Raw genomic sequence first — 27,622 nt, 5'->3', positions numbered from 1 at the left:
ATGACACTTGTTCTCTCTGCTGGCCATGTTTAACTCTTTTGCTTGTGTTTCCAAATTCTGATGTTTTTTACACCAAACTCCAGGCTACACATGGAGGAGGGAGAGGATGGGTCCAGTCTGGGAAATGCAATAGAGAGTGTAAGAGCTGAGAAATGAGGAGGAGAGGGGCATGTGAAGGGTCTGGAAGGTATTGAAGGTGAAGAGGGGTAATGAGAAGGGAAGGTTATAAGACGGTTTGGGGGAAACTGTGGTGGTCAGGATGGAGTAAGAAACACTCAGGCACCCGTACGATGCTGCAGATGGCACACTGGCCAAGACAAGCTCCAGATCTGTGCTGTGCATGCATGTGATGTGCATGCATGCATTTATGCATGTGAGGGGAGGAGGAGGGAAAGTGCACGCAAAGCAAAGAGGAGCAGATTCATGAAGAGAAAGGAGGAAACTGAGCAGTATAAAATGTACAGACAAGGAGAGAAGCACCCCTGATATCCCTTGCGTGTCTTTCTCATAGTGAGAGACCACTGTTCTCTCTCCAACCAAGTTCCACTGGATGCCAGCATCACCCTGACTTTATCTGCCTGCTGCACCCTATGAATGATGCCTGGCTGCAGCTTCAGTGCTCCCTCCCTGGATCAGCATCAGCAGCACTTGCAACAGCAGCCAAGTATCGGGGTCATCCTCTGGCGAGCTGCTATAGCTAAAAACAGAACAGCAACAACAAACATTGTATACATAAAAGAAGGAAAATGAAGCAATGATGGGTCGGGCAATTAAGCTAAAAGCATTTGAGAATGTAATCCAGCTCTCTCTATCAATAATTCAGGAGTCCAAGATCAGTCTAATTGATTGAACACCTTCCACAGTAGTCAGGCACTAATAAGACAAATGAAATGTCTATTTTATTGTCAAATCTCCATCTCACATTTGCACAGGCAAAATCCTGCAGGGCTTTTCATTTGAGGAGCTTGGGTATTTTTTTCTCTTGATGGAGATGAATCGAGGGCCAGCGTCTGTTTTTAAACAGCAGTGAATTAAACTGGTCTGCTCCTTTGGCCGCGGGTGGGTGGAGAAAGAGCTTCACACGTTCAACTTGTGAGGGTTGTCAAAGTTGAACCCAGTTCCCAGAGGACGTGTTATCACTGTAATGATTTGAGTGCTTAGGACACTTGGCCTTGACAGATTCCAAAGAATTACAGATCTTACCCTGAAGCCTGTGTCTCTTATCTCCCTTCCTCTGAAGAAGAGCTACATTAGGCTCCTTGGTTACCTAACAGGGGTATTGACGGTTACCTTTTAACGTGGCATAGTTGTTTAAAGGGGTACGGACAAATGTGTAATTTTTCCGTTTTATGTCAGTAAATCACACCACAGGTTGTGAAAAAGAAAAAAGAAACAAAAATGGGGGGTTGAAACTGTTCTGTGTTTTGTAGTTATCTTTTTAGTTATCTACCAAACGCAGCGATTTGGGGACCACTGTTATGACAAAGTAGGGCATGCTCAGCAAATTTGCTTGATTTTGATTCCTTTGCACTGTACCTCTGAGGATGCGGGGGGGGGGGGGCTGGGAGAGAGATTGCCCCAGCAGGATGGTGCTTGTGGGCACCAGCTCTGGAGCATTGCACATCAATAATCAAAACCTGATTTGGAGAAGAGGTAAGGCTTGAGTTGCTACTGATGTATATACAAGGTCCCATCTGTATGGTGAAAATCTGTGTAAGCGAGACTGCTTTAAAGCCCAGACACTCATCAGTTATGCCAACACATCCTCTTGTACGCACAGAGGCTCTGGGACTGGGTTTTTAGCTAACATAAATCCAAGTAGTTTCTTAGGGCATTCTGCTGACTTACACAAGCCGAAGATCCAGCCCTGGGGTGAAGGCGCAGCTCTGATTATGATGTGTGTGTGTGTGTGTGTGTTTAATTTGGAAGCTCCACAAGCTGTGTGCATGCTCCGGGGTCCCCCCCGAGTTGACCTTTTTGCTCAGGTAGCACAAGTTACCTTCTGAGCAAAGCCGAAGTCTGAAGACCTGGGTAGTGCCTTTTTTCATTTGCTATTACTACATGTGCTTCCCCACAGCTTGGCTGGGGAGGGAGGGAAGGAGAGAAAGTGCCTAAGAGGTTTCATTTTGTCTCTATTACCTCTAAAACATAATATAATGTGTTCAAGTGCTTGATCTAACCAAGGAGTAGGTGGTTTACCTCCTAATCTAATAACTTCATGATGTCTGTCTCCTCTGAGCTTTGTTCTAGCTTGACTGTGCAAATTCCACTTAATTGCGTTCCTGCTAAAACTGAAGGCCAGTAGCTTTGCCAAGGATGGCTAATTTTATAATGCATCATGCCAGAATTAATCTTGACTGCAAAGATAAGGCTGATGGTTTATAGCTGGCAATTGCAGTCATAGAACAACTGTTGTATAGGGTGGTTATAGGCTATGAAGTTCTTTTAACTATTATGTATTGCCTAAGGAGGCAGGTGTTTGCCATAGTCAAGACAGAGGAGAATGAAGAAGGGGCAGATGGGAATGAAAGAAAGTAGGCAGAAAAGAGGACGAAAAGATGACCAAACAAAGGGGGTTATCAGCAAATGAAAACAAGTAGGGTGAAGACACAGGAACAGCATGGGAGGGACGTGTAGGTGGGGCAGGGAAAGAAGAGGAATGGCTATGGCCAATAAGCAGGTTCGGGGAGGTGATTCTGCCCCTCCATTCTGCTCTGGTGAGACTCCCACTGCAGTCCTGATCCAGCTCTGGGGCAACAGCACAAGAGGGACGTGGAGCTGTTGGAGCGAGGCCAGAGGGGGCCATGGAGATGCTGCAAGGGCTGGAGCAGCTCTGCTCTGGAGCCAGGCTGAGAGAGCTGGGCTGGGTCAGCCTGAGGAAGAGAAGGCTCTGGAGACACATTATATAGCAATCATCCAATACTGAAGGGGAACTGCAAGAAATTTGGAGAGGGACTTTTTTCAATCAGATGTAGGGACAGGCCAAGGGGAATGGCTTTAACCTGCCAGAGGGGAGATTGAGCTGAGCTCTTAGGCAGAAGCTCTTCCCTGTGAGGGTGCTGAGGCACTGGCACAGGGTGCCCAGAGAAGCTGTGGCTGACCCATCCCTGGCAGTGTTCAAGGCCAGGTTGGACACAGGGGCTTGGAGCAAGCTGCTCCAGTGGAAGGTGTCACCGCCCGTGGTAGGGGCTTGGGACTGGATGAGCTTTAAGGTTCTTTCCAACCCAAACCATTCTATGGTTTTATGATTTTATGATATAGAAAAGAAATAGAAAGAAGCTTTTGGAAGAAATAGGCCAGTGAGTATAGAAGTCTGTCTGAGATTCAGTGTAGGCAAAGAAGTGTTGGGGTTTTTTTCTTTTGAAGGATATTTGCAGCTCCTCTGTTGTTAGGCCACGTACCACCTATCTGCCTAGTAAGAAAAGCAATGTGGTTACCCAGTGCTGATGCTCATTGGAGTTTTCTCCCTGGGACAGGTTCCTTCAAGCTGAGAGCCGGTCCTCTGCAGACACAAATAACCCATTGCCAGGTTTATAATCCTGTTGCTGCTACACAGCCAGGAAATCAGGAGGGCTTCAGGACTAAGAAACAGCTTGAGCTGTTTGTGAGCACTTGAAGCAGGTGACAACAGCTCCATCACACTGCTTATGGTTTTGCAAAGCAAATGAGACCAACTAGCAAATGAAGTAGCAAGTCTGAAAGTGGGCTTGTTATTTCCAAGACTTACAAGCAATCAAGCAGGCAAATAAGAAATAGCTATTGATGTGTATTGGGTTTACATAGCAAAGTTTTGGTAGCCAGCAGCTGCAGGGATGGCTTTCGTCAGAAGACACCAGAAACTGACCCCACATCAGACAGCTTCAGCCAGCTTCAGCCAGCTCCAAACTGTCCAAAGCTGAGCCCATCAGAGATGCTGATGGTGCTGCTGTGATGTATTTAAGAAAGGGTAAAAAATGCCATGCAGCAGCTGTGAGAGTGATATTCTATGAGCAAAACAGCTCTGCAGACATCAGTATCAGTGCAGAAGGAGGGGAGGAGATGCTCCAGGCATGAGAGCAGAGATTCCTCTTCAGACCATGGTGCAGACCATGGTGAAGCAGGCTGTGCCACTACAGCCCACTGAGGTCCACGATGGAGCAGATATCCACCTGCAGCCCATGGAGAGGAGCTCACACTGGAGCAGGTTTTCAGGCACGACTGGAGCAGTCTGTTCCTGAGGAACTGCACCCACGCTGGAGCAGTTTGTGAAGGACTGTAATCTGTAGGAGGAACCCCTTGCTGGGGAAGAACGTAAGGGGGAAGGAGTGGCAGAGACGAAGTGCCGTGGACTGACCACAACACCCATTCCTCATCCCCTTGTTCTAAATGGGGAGGACGAGATAGAAGAGTTGGGAAGGAAGTTGACCCTGGGAAGAAGGGAAGAGTGGAGGGAAGCTTTGCCTATTTATCACTATTCTACACTGTTGTTAGCAATATATCTTCCTCAAGTTGAGTCTGTTTTGGCTATGACGGTAACTGTTGAGCAATGTCCCTGTTCTTACTTCAAGCCGTAAGTTTTACCATCCTTTTTCCTCCTCTTCTGCTAATGAAGGGGAAGTAAGAGAGAGACTTGGTGAGCAGCCAACTCACCACATCATTATATATATTGATTCCCAGAAACGTGCAGATGAGGGAACTTCCACAAAACTAAGATCTTTACTGAGAGTTCGAAACTGAGCATGTGCTGCAACTCCAATCCCAAACTAAGGAATGTGATGATATCACTCTGGAAATACAGGGCATGAGTGGGAAGGGTAGTGCGGTGGAGCATCGTTATTATAGACAGGAACTCCAGTGAACCCTCAGCAGTGCTGTTTCTTATTTATATATGCTTCAAAGCTTGCAAGTGAAGCTGAAACTGAGGCGTAAATCACTACAGTAATAGTTCTAGAAGATGTTTTGTCCAAAGCAGTTTTAAATATCTCTGCCTAGTGGTTTTTCTCCCTTGTTGAACAGATTAACTTCGTCACTGCGTGGCTCTTTTTTGGGGGGATATCAAACTCTGATCTGGTATCAATTTGTGGAAAATGCAGATGGTAATTCCCAGTGTCAGAGGAGAACTGTGAATAGTTGGGAACCGTTCATATTATTCTGTGTCCATTACTATTATTTGTCTTGGATCACAGTGGATGTTCTCAGGTATAAAACCAGTGCGAGTGATGGCTAGGACTGCTCAGAAACATCACATGGAGTATTTTGTTAGTTGGGTTTTTCGACCTACCTTGTAAGGAGGAGTTCAGAGAATAAATGAATTGAAAAATGCCTGGTTATGATATAAGAATACTATAGTAGGACACTGTTTTTCACCCATCGAAAAAAGAAATGGTGAGGAGTAGAGGTTTGAAGAAGTTTTGGTAAGCGGCTTCCCATTCCTTACCACTCAGTTTGACTATTCCTGGTGGCTGGGAATAGAAAGCTGAAGTGATGGATTGCTCTGACATATGCCTAGTCAGGTGCATTAAATGGTGTCTCACTCCACTGCCTCCTGCGATCTTGCTGCTCCGCATGCTTATCAGAGCTGATGTGGAAAGGGAGATGTCTGTAAAGAATGAAGAAATGAAAGAGGAGTGAAAGGTCTCGGGCTGGTCTTAAGAAAAGTGTTTGTTAGGAACTGGAAATGTGTTGAGGAGATTAAACTGAGCCACTTTTAGAATAACTAATTGGGATATGCCTGTCAGCTTCAAGACTCAGTAGCACACTTGAACCCCATTCTGCTTTTCATGGGTCATTTGTTGGAGAGATGCTTGCAGTCTGTGGAAAGTTTCTTTTTAGCATCCATCTGTTTAATGCTAAAATGGAGCTTAGCTCAAATGCCTGTCTCTAGTTAAACCATGAACTCATGGATACTTGAGTTATGGTGCTGTGAGTTCATAGTCACCAAGAAAGATTACTCTGTTTTCATCAGTGTGAGACAAAATAAGATCCTGTAGATTTTTAGTGCTGTGAACCAGACAGGTAGGTTTGAGATGCAGTACTTTATTTCAAGTTTTCTGTCAGTGCTGTGTACAAGATCTGTCTAAAATTGTATGAAATACTATACAAAGCATTGATTTTCTGTTTTTCTGTATCTAAATTTGAGTTGCTGATGTACAAGAAAATTAAATTCAAGCTGGAAAGGTGCAAAATGCTATGAAAGTGAAACTGTCTCATGCAACAGATTAGCAGTGCCTGGTTTATTCATCGTAGGGAAAAAAACTCCAAACAGGCTGGTGAGATATGTCTGATCTTTGTTAATCTGTGGCAGTAGGGAAGATTGGGAGGATTGCTCTTTGAGCTAAGGACTTTACTTTCATGGAAACAAATAGACCATGTTTAGATTGAAAATAGGAAGACTCTTAGCTGTAAGAGCAGTGAGTTTAGGGACAAATAGAGACAGAAGCCCTGAGGTAGATCTCTTATCTTTTGACAAAGGAGGTTCTCACTGCATGTGAACTCAAGTTCTGGGTTTGATCTCTTAGGCTCAAGTTCCTAAAACACCTGACTTAACCTTGGACAGTTTCTGCTGGTTGTATCAGCATCTCATGAGAAACTCCTCTGATTTTGGTTTAGTGGGGAAAGGTAGTGACAGTCTCTATGCTCCTGATGTGTGCTTGAGATGAAAGTCGCAATCAGAGAAAAAGGATAAGGTGGCTTCACCTGGAAGTGCCAACCCGGTGAGTTAGACAAGCCCAGCTACAGCAGTGTAATTACCCTGATCCTGCAATTCCAGCACATTTTCCTGTAGACAACCCTGAATAACACTGCAAAACTTTGACCTTCACATTTTAGCTCAGCTCTCCTGTCTCAAAGCACAAGGATAAATGTACCTCGGAGTTAGTACTGGCTCAATGGAAAACTAAACAGGATGGTAGGGTTGGGCAATATATTTCTATTAATTTCCTTGGTTTCAGCTTCCAAAAATGCTTTCTCAGTTAGAATTAAACTTCTTCCTTCACAGAAGTTTTGGTTACATTATTTCAGCTTTTCAAAGACAATTGACAGAACACACTTAAAATATGTAAAGGGAAATTGAGAAATTTCTTTTTGCTTGTACTTTCAAGCATAAGCCTGGTTTGAAAATAAAAACAACAGAAAAAATCTGACATTGGTAAAATAAACTCAATCCAAAGCATTTGAGCAAAATAATTGTCTTCCTTTTTTTTTTTTTTTTTAATAAATACCTGTATCCCTTTGAGGAAATCTATCTGTAAATCCAATTAACTCACTGCTCAGTCTGTATGTGTGATGTAGTGGGGGAAATTATGATGGACTCTACTTGCCTTGGCTGTTAGATTACTGAAGCCAGGTTTCAACTAATAAAGCTACTGCAAAATAAGAATGTCTGCAGGGAAAATAGCCTTGGCCAAAACTGCAGCCAGCCAGAGTCAGAAGCCATGCTTGGGAGTTCTTTTCATCAGAGAAGGGTACAATAAATGCTGCAACCGATGTCAAGAAGTCTGTGATTGCAGATGTCTAGAAGCAGGAGAACTTGTTTCCATTTGGCTAATTCTTTATCATGGTCAAGAAGGGGCAGAGAATGAGACATAAAGGAGAAAGAGGAATTGGTGTTTCCTCCACACACAACTGTTCACCTGCTGAGACAGAGACTACTCTGGAAGAAGCACGTTTGTATCTGTAAAACTTTGTTTAGATCAGGCCTTGTACCCATTTATCTGTATTAGCAAAAGTTGTGTCTCCTAATCGATTTGCTGGCACGTTTTACTAGTACGGACCGAAGCTGAGCACAGTTGGAATCGATAACCCTTCCTTTAGCTGCCCTTTTCGATGGGGAAGCCCTGGTTTCTCAAACAGCAGAAAGGAGAATCTGCTCAAAATACCATGCACCTATTAGTATTTTCTGAAAGCTTGAAAAATATCCCTTTTATCTTCTGCATGGGAACAATCTGCAGTAGATACATCATGAAATAAAAACAGATAGGTGAGCAAACTCACGGCAAGTTGTCTGTGCTCTTCTCTCGGTTGCAAACAGACAGTCACAGAGGCAAAATGCAACTGCTTCAGTGAGAACACAGCTGAACCGCTTGCCTAAATGCCAGCCTGCATCTCTCACTGGATGTGCTGCTTCACGCCGGACCAGCTCTGACAGCATTTGCTGTCACACTGATCTGCAAACAGAGCCCCGTGAAGTGCAGTGGATAATGGCATCACAGGTTCAGAGGATGTGGTTATTACATCAGTAATGATTCAAGCCACTCTGCCAGGTTGGACATAAGGGAACAAGTTCTTCCCTGTGAGGGTGCTGAGGCGCTGGCACAGGGTGCCCAGAGAAGCTGTGGCTGCCCCATCCCTGGCAGTGTTCAAGGCCAGGTTGGACACAGGGGCTTGGAGCAACCTGCTCTAGTGGAAGGTGTCACTGCCCGTGGCAGGGGCTTGGGACTGGATGAGCTTTAAGGTCCTTTCCAACCCAAAGCATTCTATGATTCTGTGATTCATTTTTGGCCTCTTACTAAGACATGAGCCCTTACACGTCTTTCTGATGCATTTTTTCCACATCCCCCAGAGCACTGTTTGAATCAACCTGCAGGTGGTGATTCCTTTATCTTCCTCCCTCATGGAGAGGTCTCAAATCATTGCCAATAAACTGGGAGCAACCAGAATCAGTTACGGAGTGCTATTAAAATTTCCTAAGAAGGCCATTTATGGCCATTTATAGAGGGGGTTGGGAAAAAACAATGCTTAGTGCAATTCCATAGCAATGATAGAAGGGACCTTTATGATGTAAGGAATGGCAGCATCAGGAAAAGTTTGCTATACAATGAGGACATAATGTTAGTGATGACCATTCAGACCTATGTACACAAAGAGGTTATTTTGCAGTTCAGAGAACTGATAACTGATAGCTTGGTTCTGCATCTGTAATGACTGTGCACAACTTTAGCAAAGACCCTGAAAGTTTCTGAAGAGCAAGAGGGATGGCAGACAAGCACAATAGAAGTGATCACATAAGGAGCTGCTTCTGAAGAGACATTTAAAATCTGAATCTAGCTATATGTTGTAAAACACCTATTGTCTTTCTTGCTACAGGTCTTTGCCTCAGAGAGCTCTGTTTATAGCTAATGTTGACTAAGGGATAAAGCTGTGATTATCTCCAAGAAGAGTAAAGGAGCGAGTAATGATGGAGAGAAATGGGCTGTGTTGGATTGAGGGCCATAAAAGAACACTGTGATAAAAGGCAGCATAGAAAAGTACAGGCTGTCTATGTAAAAAACCTTCCTAATAGCTGAATCTGGTAGACAGGGGAATAATTTCCTAAGGGAGGGAGAAGAAACACTGATATTTCAATCATTTAAACAAAACTGGACAAAGCCGTGGAGAATATATTGTGGGGAACAATTGCATGCTGGCCCTCGGGAATGGATAATGCGACCTGAAAAGTCTTTTCCTAGTGGTTGTTATGATCCTCTTCAGATTGAGAACTTCTTCTGGGCATGATTTGTCTTGGGACTAGATGTGATGTGAGCCTCAGGTCAGTCCACTGACGTTTCGGAGAACAAAATGGAGAGGATAAAGAGGATAGAGAGGAAAGGCATGCTGGGGCAGTCAGAAATAGATAGCATGGGAAAATGTTGACTCCGAAGTGCTACCAGGGTTTGCACAGTCAGGTATCACAGTGCCTGAGAGATAGAAAACAGCCGCAAAAGTTCACAGTGCTGAGCTGATGGTGTGCAGGTTCCAGAAAACCTGATCATTTTGTGCTTATCACAAAGCTCCCAAGATCACAGAATCATTAAGGGTGGAAGGGACTCTGGAGATCATCCAGTCCAACCCCCTGCCAAGGCAGGGCCATCCAGAGGAGGTTACACAGGAATGTGTGCATGGTGGGGTTTGAATATCTTCAGAAAGGGAAATATTCAACCCAACGACCCCCCTGGGCAGCCTGTTCAATGCCCTGCTGCCCTCAGCATAAAGAAGTTCTTTCTCATATTGAAGTGAAACTGGTTGTGTTTTAGTTTATGGCCTTTCCTCCTCATCCTGTCACTGGGCACCACTGAAGAGTCTGGCATCATCCTCCTGACACCCACCTTTGATATATTGATCTGCATTGATGAGATCCCCTTTCAGTCTTCTCTTCTCTAGACTAATCAGGCCCTGCTCCCACAGTCTGTCCTCATAAGGGAGATGCTCCAGACCCCTAGTGTGACGATGTTTGAACCCAAAGAGTCATGGTCAACCTGCTCAGCCTTGGACTCTGGAGGTTTGTTTTTCTTGCTGTTACAAGAATCCAGTGTGTTGGCTGATCTGCCTTGCTGCGTCCCTGTGGCGCACACATGCTCTCCTGGTGATGTGCCTAGTTACTGCTTTGTACTGCTGTTGATGTCTTCAGAAAAGTGGCCAAGGCGCAGCTACAGTCCAGCAATCCATCAACTACTGCCCAGCTGGAAAGCCAGAACAGAGCTGCCGTTGGTTTTGGAAGTAGTTATGAAATGGTATACCAGAAACATGGCCCAAATCTCTGCTGTTTTCAGTGCCAGTCTCCTCATAGAGCTGGAGTTGAACCGCTTCCCTCTTCCCAGCCTCTTTTCTGAAGCAGAGGCAGTTGCAGAGATGAGTAGAGATAATGTTGTCATGTCAACAAAATTAACTGGCAAGTGTTGACATCTTTGGTTTCCTGGGGAGGTGGTACACAAGGTGGCAATTACCTCGGATGCTCTGTCATCTTACTCAGAAGAATTGCCAGTGATCACAGGCATCTCTCATCTAAGCAGTAAAAGTAGATGGCTAAGTTCAACAAGAGGAGATTTGAGATAATCTGGTCTTCCGTGTCATACTAGATGAGCAGAAAGATTGTCAGTGGTTTCATGTGACCATTTGAGCATTTCCACTTTCCCTCATTCACTTTTTTAGTGAAAGCCCTTTATAGTGTAAATGTTACACAGAGAAAATGGAAATGGTTCATGTGCAAAAGAAAATAAGACAACAAACAGAAATGCAGAACTCTGAAACATTTTGGTTCCTGTGAACTCCAAGACATCCTCCAGTTCTCTTGAACCCTGATCTGCATCCTCAACCTTGCAGGCAGATAGGTATTCCATCACAGGCTATCTGATGGAGACATCCTATTCCTGCAGTCCTATCCCATGCCTCTACGTCTCAACCCTCCTTGCAAGACCCCAAACTCCTGTCTCTTTCCTCTAACTGGCCAGAGAAAGAGCTGATCACATTGCAGCTGACTCTGCACTATCTCTGTGTTGATTTTTTTTGGCCCTTTTACGTGTATTCACAGATTGGCCAGATGGCAGGCCCAGCAGAACAGATTAATATCAAGTTTACATTACAGCTTCTTCTAAGTGGTGGAAATTGGTGAGCAGCTTCAAAACTATTGGTGAGGAAAGACAGATGGGCATAGATACAGATATATGTGGCTCATCATTATCAAGAAATGAGAATAGAAATAGAACTAATTAGAAAAAGAAAAGTTTCTTATGGCTTGGTTGAAACTTGTAAACCAATTTCTCCATGCAGTAACCCAGTGGGTATCTGAAAGAGCCAAACGTTGTGACCAAATCTCTGCTTCCCTGTTAGGAAGAAGCAATTTCTTTCAGAATGGGGGAGCTGTGTCCTGTTGGTGTGTGAGTTCAGGAGGGATACAAGCTCTTTTCCAGGAGAAAGCAGAGAAGCCCCCAGGTCTCTCCAGCTATGGGGAGGGTGGACACTGCCTGGGCACACACCTCGGATGGGCACACAACTGAATGAGCACCACTTCCAACTACTCTGCCCCAGCGACCTGAATAGATTTGTGCCCTCACCACACCAGGCATGCATCCGACAGGTAATGTGTGATGGCTGCAGATCAGGAGGGAGTGAGGAAACATGATAGAGGATGGGTAGCACAGAAAGTGGCATTGTTTTCATCTTACCAGTCATTTTGGATGAGTCCTTCAAGTCTGCTGCTGGGCTGTTATGCACTCCATTTGCTGACAGTGCCTGGCGAGCTTACAGAGATAACTGTGGTGAGGGTGATTTCCAAGGCTGAGGCACTTGTCTGTCCTGATTTGTGATACGCATGGATCAGAACTGGCTTTCTGCCTGCGAGACCAGCTTTGGATGCACCCTCACCTGCCAGCTAGTGGATCAGAGAGAGAAGCCATTTCTTTTCTGCGTTTCTTTGCTGCACATCTCCTGTGCATGCGTGTGTGTCTGCCTATCCGATCAGATCTGCTTTTGAAGCTGTTTGCCCTGAACATCTTGACGGTTTGGTTCTAAGATCAACAAGAAAAGACGTGTGGTGGGGAGCTGCATCCCTGCTGCCCAGAATAGATCTTCTGCAGGTCTTGATGCAATGGAAAACACTGAGTGTAATTTCCAAGGTGGCATGGTCTTACCTCTGCAGTCAGGACATGGAACAGAGATGAACCATGGTGAGAGGCTGTGCTGCCTTTATTGAGGGATTTCAGATTTGAGGTTATACCTGGGGTTGGCACATCCTTTTTCCTCTTCACAGGATGTGCCTGTCTTCAAACACAGGATGATGTCATCCCATATTGATGTGTGTGCCTCTAGAGAGCCTTGTGCCATGCTTTGACCTGGTATTAGAGATTGCCTTTTGAGCATGGAAGGGGAGAATGTCTTTGAGGGTGGAAGGGGAGGATGTCTTTGAGGGTGGAAGGGGAGGATGTCTTTGAGGGTGGAAGGGGAAGCTGTGCAAAACTAAGAGAGGTTGTTCAGTCGGTGTACTGCAGTGAGATAAGGGAATGAAAGAAATAAGGAGTCATGGAGATGTTTAAGGAGAAAGACAGCGGGATTTGGGGAGAGTCAGTGGTGCTTGTGTGCCAGGAAGCTGGTGTAGTTGCACAGCAGCTTTCATCCATGTAACAGCAGCATCCATGATGTGCTTTCGATTTCCTTAAATGAAAATGCATTTGTCCTGGCAAATGAGTTACTATCAGTTAGACAGATGAAGTATCTTCTTGATCCATACTGAAACCTCTTTCATCTGTACCTCAAAGGGCATGTTTTTTCTCCCTGCTGAAAGCATGAGCAGCAAATCCAGCGGAGACACAGCCTGTTCTTTGTGGCAGTTCCTCTGACGTAGATGAACCTCTGAAGTGTGTGACATCAGGAAGATGTTTTAATCTGAATTATGTTTGTCCATCTGAGTACCAGGTGCCGTTATCCCCTGTTCATTATCTCACGGCCAGGGCTGCTGACAGCATGAGTAAGAAAGGTTTGAGTCACAGGGATGGAATAAGTAGTTCATTTCTTTCCGGAGGCTGTTGTCAGAGACAACCAGGCCCAAATGTCCATCATGGGGATGAATGATGTGTAGATGAATGAGGAGCAAAACCTCCTCCTGAGAGAAATAAAGCATCCCTCATGAATAACGCAGTGTTGCTTCAAGATTCAAGACATCTAAAACCTGTTATACATTGAATGTGAATATGAATGAGGCTTAGCCACTCTGCAGCTACACACTGGCCTGAATGCTACCTATAAATAACTTACCACTGCCACATTTCGTTTTTATGTTTTAACACTGATCATGTATTTGGCCTGGTACCAGTGCATATCTAGAGACAAGCCTCTCCCAGTCTCTGATAGAGCCCAGTATAGAAAACCACCCTTTGCTTTGCACCATGCAGGCTCCGTCTATGCTACTAAGTAGAGCATGAGCTGAGTTTTGAAGACACAGCATGGAGAATGTCAGTAACAGCTAAACACACGTACTGCTCCAGAGTGATGCTCAGCTACAGTGGTCCCTGACCAGTGTTAACCTCCATGGCTGGACTGGTCATGAACTTTGCCTGGGACAGTGCTGATTGGTCCAGGGTAAAGCCATGAGACAAATTGTGCTAATGATGTAAGTGTGGACAATCATGGGTTGGTGATGGAATCCATCCCTTGTCCCAGTTTACTTTGGTAGAGTAGCTATCTCCTTGCAGTATTGTAGTTGGTTCCATGTAGATGTACTACAGTGAAAGGATTTTTTCCCATAATGTTGTAATTTTTGTTATGGATTTACTTATTCTGGGCAATCTGTGTCATTGCAGTAGCATGGAAGTGTTTATTGAGACCCTTCTTCCCCAGAAGCAAAGTGTTATTCAAGAGAATTTGTGTTGGAGGACAAGTCAGACGTTACGGGCCTGTACGCTGCAGCTGAGCATAGTGCAAAGATCACTGATGTAGATCTAAGCAAGCTGGTCTGTCCACATGAGGCTATACAGTGCCAGAGATACTTGCTTAGAGTCTGAATGCAGGCATGGCATTTTTGCTGATAAAACGTCTCTAAAACCGTGAGTGACACAAAGAAGGGAAATACGGAATGATTCACATGCACTGTGTTCCACTGCATGCTAGGGTTGTGGCCTGGTACCCCAGCACAATGTCCTTTTAGAAGTGAGAGAAAGGTATTTGGATTGTCCTCCTGAACAGATCTCACATAGACTCTGTAATGAGTTTCCCTCTGTGTCCCATCTGAAAGAAACCATGCAAAAATAAGCTTTGAAGGAGGCTGAGTAGGTTTTCCCCAGACTACACTCTGGCAAACAGGAAAATAGTATTCTTTCTTTCTAGAATTACATATAGAAGCATGTGGTCTTTGAGAGTTTTCCACCTGAGAATAGACAAGGTCTGGAAAGATCAAGGGCAGTGAAGACTTTTAACAGAGTACTCATTTGGTGTGTGAGCCCTTACAGTCTGACCCTTTGCTTCCATTGCCTCCTTGCCTGCAAGTTCTGCTTGATATATGTAGCCCAGCCCTTCTGTAATGGGGAGGAGACAGCTTTTGTGGTGCATTGGTGCTCTGCGGTCCAGAATGGGAGTAACAAACTGAGACAGGGCATTTCTTCATGCCGAACCATTCTTGGTGGCAACCCAGATGAGCTCTGTCTTGAAAGCCTAAGCAGCTGGGTGGTATTATGAAAGAGAAAGTACTAATGACATCACTTCCAATCAAGGTGAAAGTTATGTAGATTGTGCTTGATTGATCAGGTTATGTCTCATTAAATATCAGAGAAACCTGCCTGCTGTGGTCCCATTACTGTATTGTGGGAGTTCAGCAAACTGGTTAGTATAGTAAAGTAGTATAGGTAGAACTTACCTAGGTGTGGTGCAATGTAAAGCTTCATCTGTACCTTTCTCATTGTTATCTCAGCCACATGGCTTGTTAGGGGATGCATTTGCTATACCTAATTTTGAGGTCTTCTCATCTTTCTTCTTTACCATAGAAGTGTGAGAAATACCAATGTCATGCTTAACCTTTCTACTTCTCTTTGAGCCTTGTGTTTCTTCTGTGAACCATGTGTTTCTTATGCTTCACATGGCGTCATCTCTTTATATTCTGGTAAAGGGCAGAAACATTCATGTAGAGGAAGCTAGGCTTAATTTTGCTAGCTGAGATCTGCTACCAAGTGGCTTCTGCTTCTGCCTTTGCTTCACACAAGTAAAACCCAGCTACTTGGAGACTGATCCTGTCATTAATGATCCTCTGTGCCCCTCTTCCTCTGGCAATGACTGACATCCTCATGTTTCCCAGAGGCAGTCTTTGATGGTGAGAAGGCAGTGGTTCGTTTTAAATTTGAGATTTACTGAATTTCAGAGAACGTGCAGCACTGGAGTTTGCTTTTCATGCATTGCTGTGTATTGCTGGATAGATTCTGTAATGCTAAAGTAATGGAGAGTTAAGTCTTTGTCTAGTGTATTTTGAAACTTGTCATTCCAGTGTTGGAGGAAATGGCTAAGGTGCCTATTCCTTAAAGCCATATTGTACTGGAGAAATATATGACTCTGTTCCCCTATACCTGAATCTATTTGCAAAGTTTTATTCCAGCTTCATTAATAAAGTCCTTCTTTTACCCCAGCTTCATGGTGAAAATATGGTAAAATACATTTTTGTATTTTACAATCTGATATTGTGGAAAGTGAGGTTGACACGGGACAGAATAGAAATCAGAACTTCTGGATATTATATCTGCCTCTTTGAGTTATAGCCTGCTGGTGCCTGTGCTTTCCTGTCTGTAAAGCAGGGAACTAGGTACGTTCCTGTCTTATGGGAGAGCTGTGAGTCCCAAGTTAATCATGAAGTCTGTGGCAAATTTTAGAAATGCAGTTGTGAGATAGTGTGTAAGCATTAATGTTTTATAATCTCCCTAAACTGGCTCTATGGATATATTTAGTGAGAGGGATATAATGATATAGAAAGGAATCTTTTTTCACCCCAGCCATTTTCTTTAGAACCCAAAGTGAAAGTTGTTTCCACCAACTGCCATCCCTGCAACCATCTGGAAAATCACATTTTCTGAAGCTTTTCTTCTCTTTATCAGCTGTAACTAAAGCTATAAAATGGGAAGATGTCCCTGGTTTAATTAACACCCCTGTAGTTCAAAAGCTGATCTTAGTAATGAGAGGCAATTATAGCCTTTATTGAGGGACAGTCAGGTGGAACAAACCCTGCATCAATCTATTCAAGACATTTCACTTTCCAGGTAATTTGGAAACTGCTTTTTATGACGAACAGGCTACCTAGCCCGATACAACAGGTGAATCCCTTTGTTTTGTAACCTAAAAAGAACTTCCTATGTTCAGTTATGTGCTTCTTTTGAGCTTTTTACATAGAAAAATAGAATAGTTAGGGTTGGAAAGGACCTTAAGATCAGCCAGTTCAAACCCCCTGCCATGGGCAGGGATGCTTCACACTAGACTGTGTCACCATCCATCTGCCAACAACTAGCAACTGAGCTGAAGAAATGCCTGCTGCTTCTTGGAGGGCATTATTACTCATTTTCTCATTTTATTTTCCTTACCCACTGTTGCTTTCCATTTTGAAGGTTGAATGGTGTTCAGGTTTTTGTACTAACAGAATGCAGACTGCATGCTGTACCCACATCCTGAGGGCTATGCAGAGTTCTGGTTTCTGCACCTCAAAAATGATGCAATAGAGCTAAAGGAAGTCCAGAGAAGGACATTGAAATGATCAAGGGAATTCTGCTATATGAGCTAAAAAGCCTGTGGCTCCAGTTCAGATAGGAGAAAACTGAGAGCAGAGATAAAGCTGAGTTTAGCTGAAGGTAGATGTAGAACTTTAATAATAAGGCTAAGAAGCACTAGCTGAAACAAGGACATTGCTCTACATGATGAAGTACCTTTTAATGCAGCAGGTAGTGAACTTCTGTAATCTGTTGCCACAGGAGACTGAGGAGGTAAGCAGTGTCAGAAGTTTCATAGAAAGGGTTAGATAAACTCAGAGCAGCAGGTTCATGACATGAGTCTAAAGGTGAGGGGTAGGACTGAGGCAGTACGAAGGGAAGGATCCTGCCTCCGTAGTATCTAAGGTGCTGTCTGACCTCCAGCATCTGATTTGTAAGAGTGTGGGTCTGCTGTATGCCCTGTGTTTCATCTGGATATCCTGATATCTCAGAGGTCTCAAATGCTAGTAGATGCTGCTAATTTAAACCCCTTGTGTCTACAATGCAGATACCTACGTTGCACTGAAGTGGAGCTCTACTCATGATTAAGATGCCTTCATTTGGCTATTTGCATATGGCTGTCTACCTGTGTAGTAGGTGTCTGAATTATTCTGCAGTTAACAGATGTTTAGCCACTCTAATGGGGACCTGATGAATATGGTCAATGGAACAGTCTATAGTGTCATTTCATCTTGCCGTAAGGTAGACTTGGAATGGTCAGTTAAATAACCCACTACTACTTGTTTTCATTAAATCTTTGTTGACTGTAATGGGAGCTTGGACACCTAGCACACACGTAGATGCAAAAATATAGATGTATTAATCCTGGACTGAGTTCTGTCCCAAGATTTCTATTATAAAGACTGTAGAGAAATAAGTGTCTCCTGAGAACAACTCATTGGCCTAGGTATAGATGAGAGGAACTGCAGCTGTGAAGTGCATGTTGCTATCCATTAACTTCAAGGAGAGTATGGATAGTGTTACCCACATTGTCAATGTACACCATGGCCAGGTAGGTCCCAGCTACCCCATTTTGGACACTTTGGTACTGTCACATAGATTCTCAGCTGTAAGAAATGTAGAGTTTTAAAGCAGTGTGATATGAAAAAGTGAATTTCAAAACAGCTCCCACCCTCTTTATGGTTTGATTTAGAATAAAGGCTTAGCTGTGATTTTACCTTGTGTAAACTATACTGTCCTGGATTAGATGAAATTTCCTTTGCCACATTAGCTGTAAAAGCTGTGAAACTATGAAACAAACTTGTAAGTTGTTTATTCTTCAGTAATTAAAGATAGGGCAGGCATTGAATTTTACAGTGTTCCAGAAGAGGGTGGCTTTTATAAGGTGTCTAGCAGGAAGGTTTGTTCAGCCTGGAAGAGTCTGAAAAGGAATTTCTTTCATTGGTGGGTCTGGTAATGTTAATTCCATGCTGCCATCAGTGTACTCTGGGTTTGGGTAGGGCAACACCAACTCCTCTCAGAAAACACTGTGGAAGAGCCCATCTATTTCCAAAGTTTCCACTTTTGTATGTGTTAAAGGATGGACGTGACATTTCTTTAGTGAATGAATTCAATACAGTCTTGTTTAGGAGACTGCACAGTTACTTGAAGTAGGATGGCTTGTCCATCCTTTCATCTTTCCCACTCCTGTGTGTACAGCAGTTCTCTGTGTCTTACTTGCTTTGGATATAGGACATGGGCAAGGAGATAGAAAGGTTGTGTGACTGCAGCGTTCCTGTAGCTTTGGATCTGGCTGGGGCATCAGACTCTCTGAGATTCACGTGGCTGGCATGAAGGGGGACTTGTGGCCATCACTTGCCTTGCTGACTGTCCTATCTTTTCATTCCCAGGTTATGGACACGCGGCCCCAGGGACAGATGCAGGGAAGGCCTTTTGCATGTTCTACGCAGTCCTGGGGATCCCACTGACACTCGTCATGTTCCAGAGCTTGGGCGAGCGCATGAACACCTTTGTCAAGTACCTCTTGAAACGCATCAAAAAGTGCTGTGGGATGAGGAGCACCGAGGTCTCCATGGAAAACATGGTCACTGTGGGTTTCTTCTCCTGTATGGGAACACTCTGCATTGGAGCAGCAGCTTTTTCCCAGTATGAGGAGTGGAGCTTTTTCCATGCTTACTATTACTGCTTTATAACATTGACTACGATAGGGTTTGGAGACTATGTGGCCCTGCAGACCAAAGGGGCCCTTCAAAAGAAGCCTCTCTATGTGGCTTTTAGCTTTATGTACATTCTGGTGGGGTTGACAGTCATTGGGGCATTTCTAAATCTGGTTGTTCTCAGGTTCTTGACCATGAACAGCGAGGACGAGAGGCGGGATGCTGAGGAACGGGCGTCCCTGGCAGGGAACCGCAACAGCATGATTATCCACATCCAAGAGGACTCCCAGCATGGTCGGCCACGGTACAAGGCCGAAGTAACAGACCTTCAGTCAGTTTGTTCCTGCATGTGTTACAGGTCCCATGAGTACACCAGCCGGGTGGTGTCCCACCAAAATTCATTCAGCTCAAAGCTGAACCCCCAGTACTTTCACTCCATCTCTTACAAGATAGAGGAGATCTCGCCAAGCACATTAAAAAACAGCCTTTTCCCATCTCCTGTCAGCTCCATCTCACCTGGGTTGCACAGCTTTACAGATAACCACAGGCTGATGAAAAGGCGAAAGTCCATTTAAAGGGATTTGTCTTGTTTTGCTTTCCTTGTTTCCCCCCAGTTCTTCTCCGTTGTTTTGGGGTTTTTTTGTTCTTTGAGTGAGACAGAGTGAGGCCAAAGGGAGTAGAGAAAGCCAGTCCTCCTCTGAGACTCAGCTCTTGAGCATGAAGCATGGATTATTACCGTTCCAGCAAAGTATGCCTTACATTACCCCCTCGGTGGATGTCAGAGGATTCAAGGTGACGTGAAGTGGGTACCAAATCCAAAGTTGCACACACAGCTGGGAGCCTTCATGTGCCATTGGCACTCCTGACCTAATAAACTCTTTTCCTCACGAGCAGGTTGTGTGCTTGCGTGCGTGTTGGGTGTGCGTGTGTGTGCGTGGAATTCCACGACTAGTGCCATGCGACAAAAATCAAAGCATCAGGTATTATTTTGGGTTATTTTTTCCCTTGAAGCAATTGTGTTCCAGTCTGCTTTTAACTTTTAGATTGCTTCCAAAAGGAACGGGGAGGGTGGGAGGGGAGCAAATTTGGTTCATTTCTTTTTTGCCAAGACAAGCATGCGCCATAAGCAGTCAATATACCAGGTGTATCATGGTAAATTTTTTAATGCTAGATTTTAGATTGTATTAACATTAATAAAAAAAAAAAAAAACCAAGGCAGGAAAAGATGGATCATTTTAGCTTGCCAGTTCAAAATTAAAAAAAAAAAATAAATAAAATAAAGCATGCACTTTGTAAAACTGGTATGCATAATAAAAACACAAGAAAAACTAGCAACGGAATTAATAATCAAAAGCAAATAATCCTATTGATTTAACTAGATTTCCTTTTATTGTTTTCAACCGTTCCAACAATTTTTAAGAGAAATTGGGAGAATTGTTGGAACCAAAGAGTGTATTTTGTTATTTTAATTTTATTTATAAATTTATTATTATTATTATTATTATTTTGTGCAGCAATTACCTGCATGAATAGGAATTTTTTTTTTTTTTTTGAATGCTTGGATTAGGATGGGTATAAATAGGTGGATGTATATTTTTTCTTATATAATAGTGACAGGGCATTTCCTTGTTTTAAATAAAAAAATAAAGATGATTGTCTCTAAATGCTTTTGATTTGTAAATAATGGAAAGCCTTTGTTGGTCTCAGGAAGAATTCAAGGGACAGTATCTTGTGTTTGGCTCACTGGGAACTGTGAGATACGATGTGATACTGCTTTTTTGATAGGTAGAAAGGCAAAATGCATTTAGCAGTGATGGACAAAAGCAGTTTTACTCCAGCGATTGGAGGATAATGTTGGGAGTGATTGCACTGGCAAGTTGTAGTGAAGGATGTTGAGACCATGTCATAGAGTTGTTCCTTGGAGATTGTCCGTCTTTCGGCTGTTCATCTGGACCAAACAGACTTTATAGGACTGAATTAGAGGCCTAATCCAGCTCCCTTTTAAAATAATAGGAATTTGCAATGATTACATGGGATTTAGTGCTTTGGGAGATTTATCTTTGATTTGACAGGGGTAGGACTGTGAGTTTTATAAACCTCCACCTTTGTCTCTGATTTAATCCTATCTTTTAAACTGCCTTTCGTGTTAATTCGCCATACAAACCCCATCCTTTTTTGGCACTAATCATCTCCTGCTGATTCTACCATTTTGTGCCCTCAGTGTAAAAGCAATAATCCCTTTTTTTTTCCCCCTTAAAACTAGATGGTATGTTTCTGTACAAGCCCCAGCTCTGAGCTCTGTGTGCTGATGGATGTTGATACCCTTTCAAAGAGGCTTCTATAAAGAGAATTAATAGGGAGAAATAGAGGATGTCAAATCCTCCTCTGTTCTCTTCTCCCTGGCTTTAAATTATTTGGTATATCACATATGTTCATGTTCTAGTTTCCATATCCGTGCTTCAACAAGTAGATGAAAAGCAGGTATCCATGACTTTGGCTCCCCTATGCAGCTTCCTTTGGGATTATACAATCCTGTGGTATGAAAATCTCCATTAAGATTAGTGAAGAAATAGCTTAGGATTCTTAATGAGTATGGATGAGGACTGACTTTTTTCAGCCTAACGTGAGGATAACATCCCTCAATACAGTAGGAGAGCATGCTGGGTGCATTAATGCTCTGCTGCTGGCACCATGTTCTAAGGCTGATGGCAGAAGTATTGAAGCAAGCATACTTAGAAAAGCAGCTTCAGGATGTGTTCAACCACCTCAGTGACTGCCACCTAGAAGCTGGTTTCTGTCAAGAGTGGCCCATGGGGTTCACAGTGCTGTCCAAAATCATTACCGCAGTCTTTGCTTGTGGCATTCAGAAGTGCAAATCAATGTAGGTTTCTATTCCTGCTAAGGACATAAGAAAAAGTATGCCTGGAATATACACATCAATATCATGTACATCTGCTGGGTGTATCTGACACTGGGGAAAAGCAGGAAAAGTTTGGGGTTTTGCAGAACTTGAAATTCTGTCTGCCTCGCAAAGAAGAACTCGGGTAACGGGACTTTTAGCAAAGTTTAAACAGTTGTGTGGGGAAAAACCGGATCCAAACAAACCCAACAATTTTATCTTATAAAATATTGGTCAGCTTTTTCCTTTTGTCCTGTAAGTGGAAAATTCTGCTGCATATAAAAATTATCTTTAAATGTCCTAGAGATCATGTCGAACTCCAGACATTCAAAGCTGTTACATACTCTAGCTGTTTTCTACTACAATCTTCCCTCTGGAACCATAAATGAAGAGTAAATTTTAATACATGGGGTGTATAAGTAGGGAAGAAACTTACCTCAACATGTCATGGGTCATCTTGTACTTACAGTCTTTGCATTAAAACTCAATGGCTTTGTAAAACGTCTGCTTTAGTTTAGTTGAAGTTTATAGACATCGTTGAAGAAATCCATATATGTTGTTAGGAAGGAGCCAGAGTAGATATCTGTATGAGTGTGTGTGTGGGACAGTGTTTTGCTACGATATATCTGCATTCCTTAGGATTTCAAAATATGTTTCTTTTAATTTTCTGCTTGAAAAAGCCACAATTCTGTCCAATCTATATTTTTGTTACACGTGACATTTTAAAGTGGGAAGATATTTCCTTTGCAAGACTGCACACATTTGGATGTTTGCATGAGCTCTTGCAGGACTTTGCTTTGTGCAGCCACAAAGAACTGTCACGTGTACACATCAGTACATCAGGTAAAATATGCCTCTTTCATCTTTCTGTGGTTCTTGGCTGATATGAATAATAACTTGGGCTGTCTGGAACTGGAAGTGAAAGGGAAGCCTTTGTCCAAGGTTAATTCCAGTTATTCAGTTGCACATGAGAAATCAGTCAGTAAGGTGAGCTGATTTTTATCTGCTCTATCTCTGACTTCTTACTGCCCTATTGCTACAGTCCCTGATGAAGAGTCCCTCCCCAGCATCCTTGTAGGCCTCCTTCAGACACCGAAAACTGCTCTGAGGTCTCCACATGGCTTCTCTTCTCCAGGCTGAACAGTCCCAAATTCCTCAGCCTGTCTTCATATGAGCACTAGTTTTCTTCCCACAACACTGCTTTCCAGAGAACATTCTCTCTGGTACATTATGAGCTTTATTCCACATAAGACATTAAGTCTTTCACAACAACCTCTCTTGCTCTCTACTCGCTGTTTTGAAATTCAGCTAAAGCAGGTAGTAGTGGTGCTGCTTATGAGAAGACATGCTAACGCCTGCTATCACTTTGTTATGCACTCTCATTCCCCAGAGTCTCATTTCCCCTATCCTTCCCTATTATTAAGCATTAGAAATAATAATAATAAATCAGATTAATCTATTTATGTCACACTAATGTGCTCTTCATCAAAACAACACAAATTTAGCTCCCTGCTGTCGACTTTGATTATATAACAACCCTATTATCCTATCATATTTCATATTATCATCAAAGGGAAAAATCAGTTTGATCAGTGAAGCACCAAAATAGCTTTGACTGAGCGTGCTGTGACATGGAAACGAAAGAGGAAACTTAATAGAACAATGCAGGCACAAGTCTCTGCTTGGTCTTTGTTACTGTGCAAGGAGGATCCTGACCGATCCAACCGGGGCTGCTTTGCCAAAAATTTGTACATACAGGGATGACTGTAATGGGGCAGCTCAAGAAAGGGTATTTGTATGTTGCTCCAATGCCTCCTAATAGTTTCTCGATTGCTGATGAATGGAGAAGATGTACAGTGACCTTTATCAGTAGACTTCTGTGTGGACTCCTCTGTAACAGCTCATTAGGACACGATCAACAACAAGGAAAAAGAGGGAAGTGACCAAGTTAATCTACTGTATTGTAGGTTGTCTCATTAGTTTCCTAATGCTTTGATCGAAGAAATGCCAGGGCAGTAATCAAGATTATTGTGACTCAAATCTGAGCAAGATAATTCCTTGTTTTCTCCAACATTTGAAAGCTTTTTTTCATAGGGAAAAAGAAAGCATCATTTGTTGCTAAAAGCTTAGAAAAGAGCAGTCAATGGAACCAAGGTGGAGAATGGAAATATTCCAGAATGATTTGGGATGTGTGGACCAGGGTGCAGGGGTTTGATTGGAAGTAGCTTTCAGCTGAAGTTTCTGTCCTCGTTTAAGTTTATGTAATATTCCTGTTAACATTAAGATCTAATTAGACAGTCATTTAAAATCTGTATGTGGAAGCCAGACCAGAGAGGAGTGTTGGAGTGTATCCATTGCACTCATGTTACGGACTCTTTAATGCATATTTCAACAAGACACTAATACTGACTGGAATATTGCACAAATGACAGTGAGAATCACACCACCACTATTTTCATCAGCTAGAAATGGGTATCACAGAACTGCAAAAGTAATATTGCCTTTCTGACCAGCCTGCCTGTCATCTAACTTCAATATCAAACTTTATTTTGGGAACACCAGCAAGATAAAGCACATGAAGAGAATTAGCCATCATAGCAATACACCAAAACTGAAACAAGTGAAATAATGACATCGGACACAGAGAAATTGATTTCAGATGGAAGGCGCTCTGGGACTCTTATGCTAGTTAGTTTGAGCTCAGAGGGTGATCTAAACCCATGAAAACTGATGGTACCCTTTGCCAAAATGCATTTTTCGATTATTTTAGATGCAGATAATGAACATGGAAGAGGGCAAAAATTTGGAAAGAAAGAAATTGTTCTCAGCAGCATGACTAGTGTTATTTCAAGTTGAAACCACTGTGTGATGGTACTGAAGGCTGTTGTGCTTTGACCTAGGAGACCATCCTCTGCTCCACCAAGGTCTATGCCACTGTGTTTCACTGATTGCTTCTGATAGGGAGATTCATGGAGTTTCTGATTCTCCAGTTATTTTTTTTGCTGCTGTTTTCATTGAAATCAGGATTTTATACAGCCAGCTCAGCCTGAGCAGTGCTGGTTCCTGTGATATGTTAGTGATGCTATTCCTTTACTGGTGCTCCCTAATGCAAGGGTTCAGTAGGATGTAACCAAACTCTTTCGTTCTCTAAAGCCTGAAGTGGCGGGACCTTCCTCTGAAGCCAGTGTTCACTTTACTAAGGGTAAACTTGTTCACACTGGCCCCAAGTCTTTCATTTAATTTGTAGTTGTTTGGTGATTGTTATTCTTACTTTTAGTTTTTCCCCAAAGAGGCATCTTCAAAGCCCCTGACTGATTCAGGTTGGACATGGTCTAGTGGAAGGTGGGATTGGAACTAGATGATCTTTAAGGTCCCTTCCAATCCAAACCACTCTGTGATTCTGTGATTCTCAGTCAAACCATATTGCCCTTTGCACAAATTTCAAAATCACGTACACATCAGTATTCCTTTGGGAAAAAAAGTCCAACACAGAGCTTCAAATTGAGGAGCTTTCAGCATTTGTGTCTCTGTTACACTGGGAGCTCCGCAAAGTTTCTCCTTGCGTGCACTGGAGAACACAGACATGGGGAATGCATGGGTTTGCACATAACCTAGGTGGATGTTGCAGCTGCTGAGCTGGCTCTTGCTTGACTGTTTTCTGTAGCTGGTGGGTTTATATTCTGTGAATTGGGAAGAGAAATCAAAACCTTTTAATGCTATTTTTTTCTCGCAGATTTCTAATACAGTGACTGAACTGACTTGGGTGCAATGCAGTGAGGCCTCATTTATACTCCTTTACAGAAACTGGAATGTGAGCCTGTTTCTATTTACTGCTAGGTACTGTATCAGTGTCTCCAAGTACTACTTACCATAAACAAACTTCCCTAAATCTAATAGAGAGCAGAAAGACCTTAAGACAGCAGTTAACTTGTATAATTTATGCAACTGTATTTTGCTTTATGGGATCCAGTCATCCAAAGCTGCCTGCTAATTTTAGGCTGGAAATGCTATCCCTGGGGCTTTCAGCCTTCATTTGTCTCTCCTTCTGTGACTATTGTAATTAACAAATATCCCAAAGCCCTCTCTCACCTTGCTTTTTGGCGGTGTAAGGAGTGCTGCCATACATTAACACTCACAGCAGAATGGGGGGGGGATAAAAGGTGGGGAGAAGAAAAGTTAGTGCTGCAATTTTATTGGTAATTAATATTCACAGTTCCAAGCTGTGTTGTCTTTTAGTTCACTTTGAGAAACGCAGAGCAAACAACAGCATGATGACATTTATCATAGCTGGCTAATTCACAAGTGAAGCAGCTAGCAAATGTAATAATTGAAACTATGCTCTCTAATGCCTCTTACTCATGCATGAGTTCTCATACCACTAGTCTGGCTTTGATTCATTGTTTATCTGGTCTGTGGAACAGCTTGCATTAATTGCCATATCCAGAGCACTATACTTGAGGCTAGAAGAGAGATCCATTTCACAGACAGCGGCCCTCAGGCTGTCTCCATATGCCTTCCCCACTTTCGTACCCAGATATTAACTCATTAGCTTGCCATTTCATAGATGTATGTTCAGACCTAAGATCACCTCATTCTGTACTTTCCCCCTTCATCTATTAATGAAAAGCGTTATGCTAAAGAACTGCACCCTGGGGAAGGAAATGTTCCACTCTATTTACTACTGACACAAGAAATCTACAGATTGATTAAAAACAATATGCAGGAAATCAAGTAGGAAATGTAAAGTCCATAAACCCGCACAGGTCAGATCCACTTCTTCCCTGGCTGGGATGCAATGCGTTAGCCTGCAAGGAGAGTTTGGGAGCGTGTTTGTTTGAAGACTGTGAGGAGAAAGGAAGGCACAAACTACATGATCAGGTGAAGAGACAGTGGCTTGACTCATTGTCTGTAGATCATTGGTAAGGTCTGTGGCATGGTTTCCAATTAAGGAAGAGCCATGATTCTTCTGGGTTTAGTCAAAACCATCATCATCCCAAGCAGGAGTGGCAGGATGTGTGGGAAGGATGGACCAATGGCTGGTTCATGGTGGAGTGGATTGTTGGTGTCAAGCAGGAAGCAGGGAAAATTGCATCTTCTAGAGCATATTCCCTCCGCTATTCCTTGGAAGAGATCACTTATACTGTCCCTACTGCTGCCTGGAGCAAACCTGTACTGTGGCTCCAAGACCTGGATTGTGGTATCCCTGCCTATCTTTGATAGCATCTCCCCAGAGCTATGCTGTAGAAATGCATGGGAAATGCAAAGCTTCCCCAGCTGGGTTCAGGAGGTGACAATATAGCAAAGAATCCTCTTCAGATTGACTGTGTTTGGACAGCTTCTACATGTCAAAACATAATCAAAATTGACCTTTGGAGAAATAACATTAAGTCATTATTATTGCTTCTCTCTACAGCATGAGTATGCAGCTCCTTAATCATAATTATTGTTAAGAGGCTAATTAATCTGATAACAGCATTTAATTAGATTAGCTGAAGTAGAATGTGTAAATTATTTTTGGCCTACCAGAATCTGAAATCACAGGTCTACAAAATGATTTGCAAAAGGCCTGTTTGGTGATACCACTGCTGACATGCAGGTCATGCCATGGCTCTCCTATTGACAAGCATCATCTTGGCACATTTACTGGAGCTGGTCATGGGAGTACC

The 27,622-nt window shown here is 43.0% G+C and overlaps 1 protein-coding gene across 1 annotated transcript in view; it reads left to right on the top strand.

Moving 5' to 3' along the window:
• KCNK9 (potassium two pore domain channel subfamily K member 9) overlaps positions 1–19,632 on the top strand; it is a gene marked incomplete at both ends in the record, with an annotated part of 80,124 nt that extends 60,492 nt beyond the window's left edge. Inside the window, one exon of the mRNA XM_080611796.1 lies at positions 18,791–19,632. Within this exon, the coding sequence (XP_080467922.1) occupies positions 18,791–19,632 (842 nt within the window). The remainder of the gene's footprint in view (positions 1–18,790) is intronic.
• Between the last annotated feature and the right edge of the window lie 7,990 nt (positions 19,633–27,622).

Source organism: Psittacula echo, assembly GCF_963264785.1.
Source record: "Psittacula echo genome assembly, chromosome: 2".
In the NCBI taxonomy this organism is placed as follows: domain Eukaryota; kingdom Metazoa; phylum Chordata; class Aves; order Psittaciformes; family Psittacidae; genus Psittacula; species Psittacula echo.
This window is presented reverse-complemented; position numbering and strand designations above follow the sequence as displayed.